The sequence below is a fragment of the Lonchura striata genome, chromosome 19, assembly GCF_046129695.1.
Source record: "Lonchura striata isolate bLonStr1 chromosome 19, bLonStr1.mat, whole genome shotgun sequence".
NCBI classification, from domain to species: domain Eukaryota; kingdom Metazoa; phylum Chordata; class Aves; order Passeriformes; family Estrildidae; genus Lonchura; species Lonchura striata.
In genome coordinates this window covers 4,521,429-4,536,028 of record NC_134621.1, presented here as the reverse complement: position 1 = coordinate 4,536,028, position 14,600 = coordinate 4,521,429, and the positions used below count along the sequence as shown (strand labels likewise).

Sequence of the window (14,600 nt, the reverse complement as noted above, 5' to 3'; positions counted from 1 at the left end):
AGTGTTGGAGAATCTGAGACCTGGACTGAGGTCTCTGCAATCTTATCTTTAATATCCTTTCCCAACAGCAGTGTGGCTGTTGTGCAGAACCAGGTTATTAGAGGCCAGCATACTTGCCATGCTGGATTCTGTAGGTCTGTTCCATTAGACCATATCTTATCTAGTTGAAAAGGAACTGTAGCAAGAGACTTACAGTTGGAGTAATGTAAGAACCACTCCCTTTCTGGAAACTTGGGCTTTCACAGTTAAATGTCTTTAATGGAAAAAGGTGTGAGTTTTTCTGACAGAAAGTGAGTAACTGCTCCAATCTGGACATCTCAAGTTTTGCCTATCAGTCTATGGAAATCAAGGTCCTCCTTGGACAGTTTTCCACAACTGCTTTTTCCATTAAAAGAGTACAGGCCTGCCCTTCTCAGGAGATAACCCTACATTTTTCAGCATCACTTTTATTAAAGTCTGTGATTGTGCAGTTGCTTAAGTATTAAATAAATGTAGGCTCCTGCCAAAAGCACTGTTTGTGTTTTACCTCCCCGGATGCACAATAATGTTGGAGCAGCTCTGGGAGTGGGGGCCAGCTGGGATCCATCTTCACTGCTCTTTTTTTGTTGTTTCTTTCTTTTTTATTTTTTTCCCCTGTGAGGCTTCCAGCTGGATCCATTCCCTGATGTGCTTAGAGCATGCCAGGTGAGCACTGGAGTTGGCACAAAGAAAACAGGGATGAGCTGCTGGGAAAAGGACAGTTGTCCTGACTTCTGCCAAAGTAGTGGTCACATAACCAATGGCTGACAGAATGAGAGGGAAGGCTTCAGCTCCGTGGTAGAGAAGGAAATATGTGCAAAACTTATTTTCATAGATTTCTACATCAGCATTGTCATTTTGGGCTTTTTGTACCACTCTGAAGTGTTCATAGTGCTGCCACAACACTGCATTTGCTGTTTCCTGCAGCTCTGCAAAAGAATACTTTTAAGATGTAGAGTTTTTTTGCCCTGAAGTTCTTTGCATGGTTGTTTACCTTTTGGATTTTAAGAAATGTTCTCTCCAGCCCTTGGGATATCTAAGCACAAAGTCAGTGTTCATAAGAGCAGAAAGTATGGCTGAGTTGCAGGTCTCCCTCTGCATTTCTCAGCCCACAGAGCAGAAAGGGACCTGGTGTCCTTCCATGGTTGGGTGACTCACTGGCATGTTGTTGTCTCCAGTTCTTCCCTCTGATTTGGCTGCTCTGGTGCCAGGAAATCAGAACCCCCCCCACACCCTGGTTTTTGCCAAGCAGCCTTGACTAGAGTGCCAGGGAATGCAGTTTAGAGAGCAGGCACCACCGGTTTGCATGTCTCCAGGGGAAGCCCTTGTTGCTCTGATCCTTGTTGCTCTGACCCTTTCCTTGTTTTTTTTATATAGTGTGACCTTTAGAAAGAAACTGGCACCTGAACCTGCCTCTAATCCCTTGTGGCTGCTTCAAACACAGCATATATGTGACCCCTGAAAGGGACAGGAGTTCTTCATCCCACCTGGGAGCAGTGTTAATCCAAGAGCCACAATCCATACCATGTCTGTCCTGTACAGCCAGCTCCTGTGCTCTCTGTTCTTTTGGTTTTCTCTGCACTAGGAAAACATTCCTACCCATCTGCAGGAAACAAAATTCCTGTGTGCTCTCTGACAATGTCTCCAGCACAGCCTTTGGACTGAGAGCAGTCATTTCATTCTGGAAGTGGTGCTCACAGTTTGCACTGTGCCACTTTGTCTCCTGCTTTGCAGATTGTCTTCTTCTATTTGGTATAGGTCTATCTCAAACTGAAGCACATTAAATGCAGCATTTCCATTTATTAGTTTTAGTTCCTTACCAAGAGCAAATCCTTGACATCAGTGAAATATCCTTCACTGACTGCTGAAATGCTGAGTCTTTGCAAGTTACTTGCCTGTGCAGAGGAGTGGCTCTCCTTTACCACAGTGCATGTGCTGACTGCCCAAAAAGCTACAAACACCCATTGCTTGTGCTGATGAAGGTTTTAATTTTTAGGTCAGCTTGTGGAAGGAGAATGCACAGACTAAGCACCAGCAGCAGTGTCCTTTAGCAGCAGGAAGCTTTCAGGGGCAGTGGCCTCTGCTTTCTTGCATCCCCATCTGACTCATGGGATCTGCTTCACAGCCTTAGTTCTTTGTCAGGACTGAGAATCTGATTGGGGAAGATATTTACTTACTGTGAGCCAGAATCTGGGTGTGCCTGGAGTGATTAATTGTGCCAACAGCCACTTCCTGAGGTCCACACTTGGAGATCTCTGGGCTGTGAGCCTGCAAAGCACAGGGCAAATTAGGGCCTGAAGCCAGTGTCACTACCTGTGACTCATGTCAAAGTAAAACTTTGGTCTTGACAGGAATAACAGGATGCACAGAGCAGTTGGATGTATCCTGTGAGGACACACCTTGTTGTGAGCTGTTCATCTGCAGTTATTGCTGTAGAGATGGTGGAAAGTTGCCCTTGGGACTTGGAAAACACAAAATGTTTTATACAGGAGCATATGGGCATACATGCAAGTGCCAGGATTATAACCCCAGCTGCCCCTTCCTCTAGGGAAAGATCTGGTGGGAAGATGCTGTGGAATCAGCCATTCTGGCTGTGTGGGGAGCAAGTTTGAGGACTGCTGGAGGGCATGGATAATTTGTACTTCCTTACTGTAAATAAGCCCAAAGGGGTTAAACTCCACCTTAAACTCACCTTGTTCTTCCCAATGATGTGGCACCTCAGTCTGGCTGCGAAGTGATGAAATAACTGAGTAATGCTGCAAGTTTGTGCTCAGTTTATGAGGTGCATGTCCTGCCTTGCTGCTGGCAGTGTTCAGCTGCCTCCAGCTCTGGTGGGATTGCAGGATGCAAAGATTCTTCAGTTCCAGCTCATTGTAAACCATTAAAAGATGTTTTCCCCCATAATGCTGATAAAGGATTATTTTCACAAGGCTCAAACAAAAGAGATGAGCACCAAACCTGAAAAGTCATGCATCAAAATATATTGTCTCATTGGGAGCTCTTGTTATGCTTCCAAAATTATTTCCTTTTCAAGGGGGCTTGGGATGGATTGCTGAAGATATTCTTATGACTTTGACTTTTTTTGCTGGTAAAATAGAGTCCTGCCCAGAGTTCCTGAGTTTATATGAGCATAAATTCCCTTTTCATAAATGTTTTGTTCTCTGTGGCTCACCTGCAAAGACAAGGGAGCCTGTGGGATGTCTAATGTGGAACTAGGCTTGATTTTGTTTGTTTTTTTTTTACACAGGTGCTTTCTTTCCTTATGAAATCTGGATTTAATGGTCTTTTTTTAATGCTTCTGCTGTGAACCTCTTAAGCCACTAATCAGCTTTTACCTTTCCCAGCAAGCCTTGTGTGCTGTATTACCCACACTTCTGTGTCTTTGCCACTGTCTTTCTGGGTTTCCTGAAGCTCTAATTAACCCAGAGGCCTTCCCATCCCACCAGCAGCTGTAACCTGTAACAAATGTGTGCCTTGTTGTCAGGGAGCTCCCTTTGCCTGCCTTTCTTTGGGGATTCTGGCAAGCTTTCCTCCTTCCATAAAGGCTCCCACTTGGAAAATGCCAAAGGACACTTTTTGTTCGTTACTGGCAACTGCTGAAGAATTTCACCCTCAGCAACATCTTGATCAAACAGAATGAGTGGTCGCCTGCCAGCTTTTCCTCTCCAAAGGATATTGTCCTTACTGCTTCACATTTTTACAAAGGACATGGAAACTGTAGCAGCACTGATCATGTGTGGGGTTGTTTATCTGTAGCCTTAGCTCCCCAGGGTTCCAACAGCCCTGTCTGCCTTTGGGCCCTCCTGGCCTTTATCCAGAGGAGCTGAACTCTGGGTGCTGGAATTGTAGCTCAGGCAGCTTTACTGAGCAGTGTGTAACTGAGGAGCTGCACATGGGAAAAACTTGGTGGATGTGACTTGTGTGCTGCTCTCAGGTCTCTTATCCACTACGGAGCAATTCTGGGATGTGTTCCCTGGACAAATTATGCTTGAAAACAATCCCAGCTGCTTAAATGGGGCACAAAGCTCTGCTCCAAGGCTTGGCCAGAGAACTGCCTGGGTTTTCCCATAATAGTGGGAAAGTAGCAAGCAATGGAGGGAAATGTGGCTGATTCTTTTGCTGATAACTGTGAACTAATCTTTATAGGGCAGTCAGGTACTTTAGTAGTATATCCCAGTACAAACAGCTGTGGAAATTTGGCAATCTGGACTGGGCTGTTCCCAGTCCTGCAGGATGAGTTGTTCTTTCTAGCAATAGTCTGTCTCTGTAAGCAAAGATCAAAGTGCCTGTTAAGGAAGTGTTAACTAAAGGATGAAATGTAATTTCTTGTGGTTAACTCTTGACAGCCTTGGGGAGTGTTGTTTTCTCCTTGAGCCATTTTGGTTCATCCAGGTATGTCCTGAACTAAATATTCACCAAGTGATTATCTCCTCCAAAATGGCAAAGAACCAGACTGCATAAAATGGATCCTGTGTTCCTCCACATGCACAGTCCCATTCTCTCTCCAAGAGTGTAGGTATCAATAAAGCAAGCACCACATCCCCTCTTCTAATAACCCAACCTTCAGATTCTTTACTTGCTTCTTGCTCAGCTCCTTGAAAACACCACAAGTACCAGTTGTCAGCATTCTCATCACCTTTGCCCTGGGTTCCCAGTGAGGGAGTAGTGCTGACATAAAACAAATTTAATGACTTGTATGGCTGAAATGCCCATCAGTAGTGCCAGAACTCATCCCACTTTGCTCTCTCCAGCTTCTTTTTCAGAGAGAGTGCGGAACATGTCTCCAGATGAGATCAAAATCCCTCCTGAGCCTCCTGGCAGATGTTCTAACCAATTGCAGGTTGGTATAACTCCACTTTTTTTTTTTTTTTTTTTTTTTTTAATATTTGTAGTTCAGGGCATATTTAGGAACCCTGCTCAGTAATTTTGCACAAGGCAAAGCTCCAGCATTAAAGCTGGGTTTTACCACACTGAGTTTATGAATGCATTGTGTTAATGCTTTAGGCTTTACAGCAGTTCTAGTTTAGGAATTTCAAAGTAGCTTTAAGCTGCTTTCCACCCTCTGTGGGTTACTTATGCTTTAAAACAGGTCTTGATCCCAGCAGTGACACAGAAGCAATGTTTAGTGTCAGGGCTGCTTTCCTCTTACCTCAGCAAATTCAGCTGCCTGGCAAAGAACAAATTGTTTTTCTCTACGGGCCCAAAATCCCCTAAACTGGAATAGTTGAGGCAGCAGTGCCTGGATTCCTTTTCCACCTACATGTCTCTGGATGGTAAACATTGAGAGAGAAGGCTGATAGCTTAGAGGCAACAAAAGAACACAAACACATGTTTTCTCTGGTGCACACCCAAATAACAGCAGTGACCAAGTTTGCAATAAACTTCTGTGTTCTCCTCATGGAGTGCAAATGAAAGAGCAGGGACTGCTGTCTCCTAACACACGCTTGACTTTTAACTCTGGTTTTCTTCCCAGCAGAAATACAAGTAAAGAATCACTCCTGGACTGCTCTATAAAGCTGCCCCTAACATGCAGTGGTGATTCAGAGTGCCTCACCATCCAGATGATGCTTTCCTCTCCACACACCATACCTGGGCACACCCAAACCTCCTCTAGTGCTGCAGGAGGATTTTACTGTTCTGACATCAATGAACTGGAGTGTGTTAGACCTGAGGAATGCACAGAACTTGATGGAGTAGACAGAGTAAAGCAGAATTTTTCCCCTTTGACAGAAGTTTAGTGTGTTACATCAAAGGGGAACTTGTCCTCTGTTGGCAGGTCAAACCACATCTTAGAGCACTTTGAGCAAGGAGATGGGATTGTTCCTTAGAAATGCAAAACATTCTGGGCCTTTCACTTGGTAGTTTGCTCTTTTGTCAATTTTTTCCTCTGATAAACTGTATTTTGAACTCTGCCAAAGGGAGGATTTCTTATTATAAAGTTGACTGACTAGTTGCCCATCTTTGGGCTTTGGGAACTTCATTGCTACTCCATGGGGAGGGGTTAAAAGGGAATACCTATTCAATCATTTCTACTCCCCAGATTCACCTTTTTGCAGTTTGTTCCTTCAAACCTCACAACGTGTCGCTGGACATGGAGATAGTGTCATTTCCTCTTGCTGATTTTGTGACAACCTGATGAAAATTTATCTTATAGAAGTTTTTTTAAGGTCGTTGAGTTTCATATCAGCTCTTAACAATCCTCCTTTATTCAGGCTGCAGCAAGCCCTCAGACAATAGTCAGCTCTGTGTTTGACTGTCCAGGGAGGGAGACATGAAGTGACTTATCCAGAAGCAACAAAGGAAAATTGACTCAGCTTCTCCCATCCTGAAAGACTGAAGCCCCAGCTCTGGTCTTGTTTTATGTGCCTCTTGTACATGAGAAATTTCTATCATAAATAAAAGATAATGCAAATTACTGAAGATATTTTAACAGTGCCACTTAACTCCCTGATCTGAAAGCTCCTGCCCCTGCTGTCCCTTTACCATCACCAGAGTAGGAATACTTTTATGTACTTTCATCCACCTTACTGAGGAAGGAAAACAATCATGTTTGATATTAAATCTTTTAGCCTTTTGGAGAGTAGACTGCTTGAAATGTGCAACCTGGGTCAGTTAAGTTGCCTTTGGCATGGGCCTGTGCCTTGTGGGAGATGTGCAAAGAGAAGCTGATTCCATCTGACTGGTACCAAAGCAGGGATTTATGAGCACATTGTCCCTGAGAGCATTTGGCTGCAGTGGGCAGCCCCAGCAATACCTGATGATCACACTGGATTGAGTTCTCCAGCAGAACTTGGCTCTGGCTCTGCCTGGCTAACAGATGAGCAGGAACTTTGCCCTGTGGGCAGTGTAGCCCAGCTGCTGTTTCTCAGGTGCTCACCTGAGGCTGCAGGTGGGTGTTGGGAGTTGTGGGAGAACCTCTGGATTTCTGTGTCATGGCTGTAAAGGGAAAGAACAGACTGGGAAAGAGGAGTCTGTGCCTTGTATGTAGATCTTTAATCACTAAAGCCTTCAGTAAGTGCAAAGAGAATTTCTTTACCAAACAGACAGTTCATGAAGGTACTTCAGACATTCAAGGAAGAAGTGTCTCTTAAGCAGCCTGGCCCTGGTGTAAAGGTGAAATCCTAGCTCTGTTCAAGGAGGTCACTGGTTCAGTTGGCTTCTTTCCACAGTAATCAGCTGGTGTGCTGCTCCTTTTCATCCTGGCTCACCCTATAATCTTTCTCCTGTAGGATAAAATTCAAAAGCTGTATGAGAGGAAAGTGAAAGAGGGCATGGATATGAACTACATCATCCAGAGGAAAAAGGAATTTCGCAATCCCAGGTGAGCCACCATCTTTTCATGTGACCACAGCACTACAGAGCAAATTTGAAGCTTTTTTTTCTTTGTTGGAGTTGTCACAGAAGGATCCTGAACAGGAAGGACTACTGCTTACAAATTGTCTTTCTCAATTTTGTGGCTGAAACAGTAAAATTCTTCTTTGTGTTTGGGGAAGCAGCAGCTGGAAGTTGGTGTGTTTATTCAATTTTAAATGTGAAGGCCTGAGATGAAGTACTTTAGAAGATGTGACTGTTCTGGGAGCTGGGAGATGTTTTGGGGAATAGGAAATACTGTGAATAATAGGGTGCCACATCCATCATAGCAGGTGTAGCTTCCCAGGTTCTCATTCCACTAGTGTGAAGAGGTGACAGCCTCTCTCTGTTGGCACATCTGAAACACTTCTGTTCCCTTCTACCTCCCTGGTTCCGTTCTGACCTCTTGCTTTTCCTTTGCAGCATCTATGAAAAGCTGATCCAGTTTTGTTCCATTGATGAACTCGGAACCAATTATCCAAAGGTGAGGGGCAGCACTTTTGACTGGAAAAGGAGTGGGTAAAGGTAACACAGAAATGTAAAGTCTCACCTCAAGCTTTCTTCAGCCTGCTTGCTTAGACTCTTGTAAGGCAACCTCAGTCTGAGCCTCTGCAGTGAAGTGAACATTTTGGTGTAGCACTGAGCCTCAGTGCCTCAACCTTTGCTACAGTGATTCTGCACAAAAACTGCTGAAGTGTGGAGCTCTGAATGGAACTCCTTGAGGGGGGAAAAATCTGAGTAACAGAAAAATGCATGACTTACCCCAGCATCCTTTTTTCTTCAAAGCTGTTTCTTCATTCACAACAGAACATAAAAGTCCCATAAAAGAAGGTCTGATGGGACCTTTGTGTCACTGGGATACAGGAAGAAATCAGTGATGATTGTCATTGTCACCTCTGATTATCATCAGAGAGCAGAAATACGTAAAACATTTTTGCACTGGGTTTTGTGTTTCTGTGGGAATAGCTCTAATCTGATTTATTTCTTTTTTTTCAGGACATGTTTGATCCTCATGGCTGGTCAGAGGATTCATATTACGAGGCACTAGGTAATTCCAGGAAGTCTTTTTCTTTGTCCTAGCTTAGGTCTTTGTGTTTTGTACTTAATTAACTGCACTGGAGTTTTCACTTTATGTATAAATGAGAAGTCATCACATGCTGCTCTTTAATGACTCCATTCTGGTTGGATGTGCCTGAATGTTATTGATGCTTCATCAGTTTGGAAAGGCTTTTAATTTAAATTGGTTCTGTGATGTTTTCATCTCTAAAATCATTAAATTAGTGCTGCAGTGTTTTGATTAAAAAGCAGCAGTTGCTTTCATGGCAGTTTAATTTTTCTATCTAGAATTTGAATCTATTTTTTTTATCATGGGAATTTGTGAATGAGAACTGTTGAATTTTACTGTTCTTAGTGCTTCCCATCTTCTGCTCTTTCTCAGCTAAAGCCCAGAAGATCGAGATGGACAAACTGGAGAAGGCCAAGAAGGAACGCACAAAGGTACCTGCTCAAAACCTAAAGAGATGCAGGTGCAAGGCTTTTGTTCCTTTCCCTGCTGAATTTCATTCTGTTGCTTTGCTATTTCTGTGCTAAAACTGCTTGTTTTATCCCAGATCTCTCCTTTCTTCTTGCATGTCTTTACCCATACTTCACAGATCAAGTTATTTGCCCTTCCTTATAGGTCCATTTATAGGTTGTTTGTTCCACTGGATTTCCTGTTGTTTTGTCAGTATTTTTAAACCAGAGCTCTAGAAATGGCATTCAGTAAGTCAGATACAGGCAAGATAATGAATAAAGAACAGCTTTTTCCTTAATTTATGACATTTTGCCTGGTGCCTAGCCTAGTTAAAGCTTAATTTCCTCACCATGTCTCAGTGGGAGACAATACCTGCTTTCTGTTCTCCGTGGTATTAACTTGTTGCATCCAATTTCCAGAAAAACTGGGCCTATTTTAACTTTGTGCATTTTGTGACAAGCACAGTTATTCTTAGATATGCCCCAAAAAGAACACAGGCTTTGGAAGATATTTCATTCCTGTCCTGTGTTTCTTTTAAGTGATTGGCATTAGAACATGTTTAATGTTAGAGATTTGCCACCTAAGCTGCAGAAGGCTCCTTCCATCTCCAGTACATGGAGGGTTTTTTGTGCAGTGCATGCTGTGTCTTGCTGCTTGTTTTGTTTTTTTTGCACAGTAACCCAGGTATCTGATCATGCCCTTGCCCAGATCTGCAGTTCTGAGGCTGCAGTGCTGTTGGAGCTCTTGTTGCCAGGTTTCCTGCTGTGGTGCAGCCACCATAAATTCTACAAGCAGGGACTTGCCTTGCATGTTCCTTACAGGAAAATGAATATGAGCTTCTAACTGTATAAATATAGAGGTAAATGACCAGGATCTCTCCTGTCTGAGCTGTCTCAAATCTTGTGCTTGTACCAGTAGACAAACACATTTTTATTGTATCAGGCTTAGGAGCTGGGTTGCAGCTTAATTAATCCTTAATTCTCATGGCCTGAGGTCTATGTCTTCCTTCCCCACATGATGGGCATCTCAGAGGCCAGTCCAATGTCTTACATCACACTAAAGCTGTTCTAAAAAAACTTAGAGAGGTGCAGTGGGTTAAAAAAGGCTGTGTATCATAACAATTCATTTTTTTTAATCTTTTTCTCCTGTGCATCTCTCCCAGATTGAATTTGTGACTGGCACTAAAAAGGGTACTACAACAAGTGCTGCTTCCACAACCACCACGACATCCAGCACCACTGTGGGAGGTAAAGAATAGCTGTGAATGTATCCCTTAAGCTGCATAATGCTGGGATTAGTGCTTCCTGAAGCCTGCAGGCTCCTTAATGATCCTGTAGATAATGCAAGGGAGAGTTTCTGCTGAGGGGAGATGGACTAGCTTTCCTCTAGTCCCTGTAGTCCATGGCTATCCTGGAATGGAAGACTGGGGCCAGATGGGGTAGTGAAGAGACTTATTAGTGGGTCAAGAAGCCTGCTGCTGTCTGTGGTTGTAGAGTATTCCTGGAACTGATAGATTTTGAGATTTGGAAACTTTGGAAATTATTCTCCTGCCTTGGAAACTGCAGGGAAGGGACAAAAACCACTGGAGGCTGATGAGTGTGTCCAGTGCCTGTAGCTGAGCAAGTGGGATACATGTGCTCTGTTGAAATTAAATCTGCTTTGGGGCAGGGAGTGCTCCTGTCTCCCCTTTTGCTGGAGTTCAAGTCTAGAGTCCTGGTACCCCAATAGAAAAGTTGTCTTTCCTCCTCACTATTTACTGCCAGTGTATCCTGAAATTAGTGTAAGGAAGCTGTCTTAGTCAAGCAGTGGGATATTAAGGGTTGACATGACAGGGTGTTAGGAAGGGATTGATGACCTCTAATGCTAATCCTTATGTGCTTGCTTTAATCAAATTCACAGATGCCCAGAAGAGGAAGAGCAAGTGGGACTCTGCCATCCCTGTAACAACGATAGCTCAGCCCACCATCCTCACCACCACTGCAACACTGCCAGGTGTTGTCACAGTGACAACCAGTGCCAGTGGCTCCAAAACCACAGTGATCTCAGCTGTGGGCACCATTGTAAAAAAGGCCAAGCAGTGACTGCTGTGCTGGGCCTGGAGTTTTGGACTTGTTTGTCACTGAAGCCATTGTCCTTGGAAGGGAAGGGTGGATTTCTCCTTTGGTAAAAGATGACAAGATTCTTTGAAGCAGCCTACAGTTCCCCTTTGGAAGGCTGGGGGCAGAAGCAGGATGCCAGCTCTGTGCCCCCAGGAATGGACCTCTGACCACCATGCCTCTGCCTTTGCTTGCTGGGGGAAGAACCAGGCTACCTGTGTTGTGCTGGAGGAAGGTGGCATCTGGAGTCAGCTTATAAAAGATTGCTTATTAATTACTGCATTGAGGTCTTACCTACTTGCAAGTTTGGTTTAGGGGGGAAAAAGAAAATAAATTAAAAGGGCAAGCAGTGAAAGACTGTCAGTGTTACCCCTGTGTGTTCCAGGTGGTGCTCCAGGGCTGCCTGCAGCCTGTGTAGGTGCCTCCCTGCAGAATCAGCTCAGCTCTGAGGGAGTTGAAGCAGAGACAACCACTCAGTGTCCACGTCCAGATGTGTAGCAGACACTTGAAGCAAACTGCATCAGTGAGTGTGAGCTCACTCTTTGTTCTAGCACTGACACCTGTACCCTGTGCTCTCTGTGTAGATCTTAGTGACCACATGTGAAACTGTGGAACTCTTGAGGAAACTGTGCTGGAACATCCTGTTACCATCTCACAGGGATGGAGATTTCTATGCAGAACCCTCAAGCTGTAGAGGTTTGATTTGTGAACTCACTTGCAAAGACCTGTGCAGAAAACACTTCCATTGCCATGGAATGAGGTTGGACAGAAGTAGAGGAGAGTGTCTGATCCTGTTTGTGATGTTGTCCATCCTTGTCTTAGCTTGTGATGTTCTGTGAATGCACACATGGCAGTTACTGCTTGCTCCACTGTTGTGAAAAGTTATTTTCAGTTGAAAATTTTGTTGTATAAAAATCAAAGAGTCTTTTTAAAAAGCCCCTGGTGTCATTGATGTGTCTGCATTTCTTTAGTTAAATTTCTACCCAGAGCCTCTTTGTCTTAGTGTATAAAGCAGTGATAGGAGAGATGGTTGCCAGATCAGCAAAAGTGTAAGATTCTGGGAATTCAGTGGCTTGGGGTTGGTTTTTCTTTTTTTCCTTTCAGTTTTTTATGTAGCTTGTGTCACTCCTCATCAAGACTTTGCATTTATGGAGACTTAAGGTAGAAATAACAGGTTGATACCCTGTATAACAAAATTTCAGCCAATAACTCAGTGCTCTTGTTTGTCCTGCATGTTGTATCAGAGGTAATAGATGGATACTCAGGTTAGAAACTGCAGTTCTGAGGGAAATGCCTTTTTCCCAGCTCTGAAAATGGGATTGGACAGGTTGATGACTCGCACTGGGCTGTGGCCAGTCAGAGGAGCTGGAGGGAACATCAGGCACACAAGGGTGATGTCCTGAGGGAAACGGATCCTTCCTAGCCTGGGAACATGGCCTGAAGCCCCCAGTCAGGAGTTGGGACTGGTTTGCTTGGAGCTCTGGCTGTGTGAGTCCAGCTGAGGGCTCAGTGACCTGCTGAGCTGTCAGTGCCTGGGTGCTAAACAGCCCTCAAGGACTTCAGCTGGGCCCTGCTGCCCCAGTGTGTCCCGAGGCAAACTCAGAGCTGACACAGAGAAAAAGTTCCTCATGCTGCTGCAACAGTGACTGCTCAGGCTGCACTTGTGACTGAAAGTTGTAGATACTCATTTCTACCTCTCCTTCCAAAGTGATACTAACCATAGCCAGGAGAGTAAAACCAGCCCCATTTTCATCATGCCATAGTCCAAGAATTGCAGTCTCTGCTCCTTGAACACCACAGGGCTTCTCCCTGCCTATCTCCTTCCTAAGCAGGGGTGTCTCATAGCTGGAGGAGCTTTGTCTTAGCTGAAACTCCACGTTCAAGTCTGTGTCTCTGCCCCAGCAGAGGCAGGAGAGCTGCAGTAATGAAGTCATCCTTGGCAGAGTTGGTTCTGCTCTCCCTCTCTCTTCTGAAGTCTTTTCTTCCACCTCCATGCCCGGAGGTGTTGATTTTCTCTCCTATTTGCTTGTTGTGCTTTAGAGATCTGCCCTGCTTTGATGCTGGTGTGGGAAGGGATTTTGTGTGTTCAGGACTGGCTTTTATTTTCTGTCTCGCTGGGCCGAGGGAGCAGGTGGGGAGGGCAGCCCTTGCCAGCCCCACCTCAAACCGTGGAATGGGAGCACCTGAAGCTATGTTTTAGTTGGATTGCTGCTGCACTGTCTTGTTTAGGGGAGTTATGCACTGAGATGAACAAAAAGGAAAGCAAGAGTCTTCCTTGCCAAGGCTTTGGGCCATGCCAGGGCTTTGCTGATGACAGCTCCAGCAGTGAGGGAGGTGGTGGCTGCAGCCAACAGCTGCATGAGCTCCTTTCCAGCTCTTCTCCATTGCAGGGGAGAAATTAGCTCCTGTGAAGCCCCTCAAACAGGTGGGCTTTGTAATTTGCCCAGAGAGTCTTCAAAGGGTACGAGCTGCTCATTCTGGGGGAATGGTGTGAGCCCAGGAGAGCCCAGAGTTGGTACCTGCAGGGAATCACAGGATGGGTGAGGCTGGGAGGGACTGCAGTGGCCCAGTCTCCCTGCTCAAGCAGTTTTTCCTGGAGCACTTGGCACAGGGTTGTGTCCAGACAGTTCTGGAATATCTCCAGAGTGGGAATGAGAAATATAGATCTTCTCAGCAGGGCTCCACAAGACTCTCTGATGTTAAATGTTCAGATAAATAAATTGCTGGGGAGGCTCAAGACTGCCTGAAAGGGCAATAAAGTTCCACCAAAGTCTCCTCTTCCCTTTGGGAGGAACATTTACCTCACCACATTCCTGCAGGAGAAGTTTTTCACCTCTGAGCCTTGCACTGCTGTTCCTCTGACTGTTTATATTCCACTTCCTTCCTTTTGTTCTAAGCGAGAACCATGGACACCAATGACTTCCAATAGTTGGTCTTTGTTTATTTGAAGTTTTTTCTTTGGCTGGGGCTTGTGCTCCGTGTTGCTGGTAAACAGCAGAGCTCTGAAAAAGGTTTTGCATGGAAGACATCAGTGTGTGCTCAGCCTCTGGCAGGTGGGTGAGGAGCTGAGGGACCCCTGGGACGCCCTGCTGTCCCCAAATGGGTGACAGGATTGTCCCCCAGGCTGAGGCTGTATCCTGGATCCTTTACTGATGTTTCCCTCTGGTGTTCCCACTTCCCTCTTGCTGCCAGTCTGTCCCAGAGGCAAATGTTCATCGAGGATGTTCATCAGAGTGATTTTCCTTTAGGAACATGTTCATGACAAGGAACATCTACTGGAAAACAGGGGGCATGTGTAGATAATACTGCCTTGGGAGAAAAGCTGATGGAGAAAATATGGCAGGATTTCATCTGGCATTTTTAATTGAACAGGGAATTACATTAAGCATCATTTAGTGCAATAAATTAAATGTACATTAATAATACATTATTACATATTCCTTTTATTCAAGCCACATAGCAGGATATTGTCACTACAGTGTACAGGGCAGTGATGGTATTAAGTGTTTTATTTTTCTTTTAGTAATGTGTGTTGTTACAGAATTTAAAAAGGAGATGGATGTGCTCCAACCAGCAGGATTTTGGCTGTAACTGTGCAATAAAGACCTAGAAAAAACCCCAAA

General features: G+C 44.7%; 1 protein-coding gene across 2 annotated transcripts in view; it reads left to right on the top strand.

The window, feature by feature from the left end:
* The window catches only part of SAP30BP (SAP30 binding protein), a 31,729-nt gene extending 17,129 nt beyond the window's left edge, over nucleotides 1-14,600 (top strand). For both annotated transcript variants that reach the window (XM_021541666.3, XM_021541665.3), the window contains 7 exons: nucleotides 4,770-4,858; nucleotides 7,248-7,339; nucleotides 7,792-7,852; nucleotides 8,365-8,416; nucleotides 8,807-8,865; nucleotides 10,044-10,128; nucleotides 10,781-14,600. In XM_021541666.3, coding sequence (XP_021397341.1) covers nucleotides 4,770-4,858; nucleotides 7,248-7,339; nucleotides 7,792-7,852; nucleotides 8,365-8,416; nucleotides 8,807-8,865; nucleotides 10,044-10,128; nucleotides 10,781-10,962 — 620 coding nt within the window. In that variant the 3' untranslated portion in view covers nucleotides 10,963-14,600. The remainder of the gene's footprint in view (nucleotides 1-4,769; nucleotides 4,859-7,247; nucleotides 7,340-7,791; nucleotides 7,853-8,364; nucleotides 8,417-8,806; nucleotides 8,866-10,043; nucleotides 10,129-10,780) is intronic.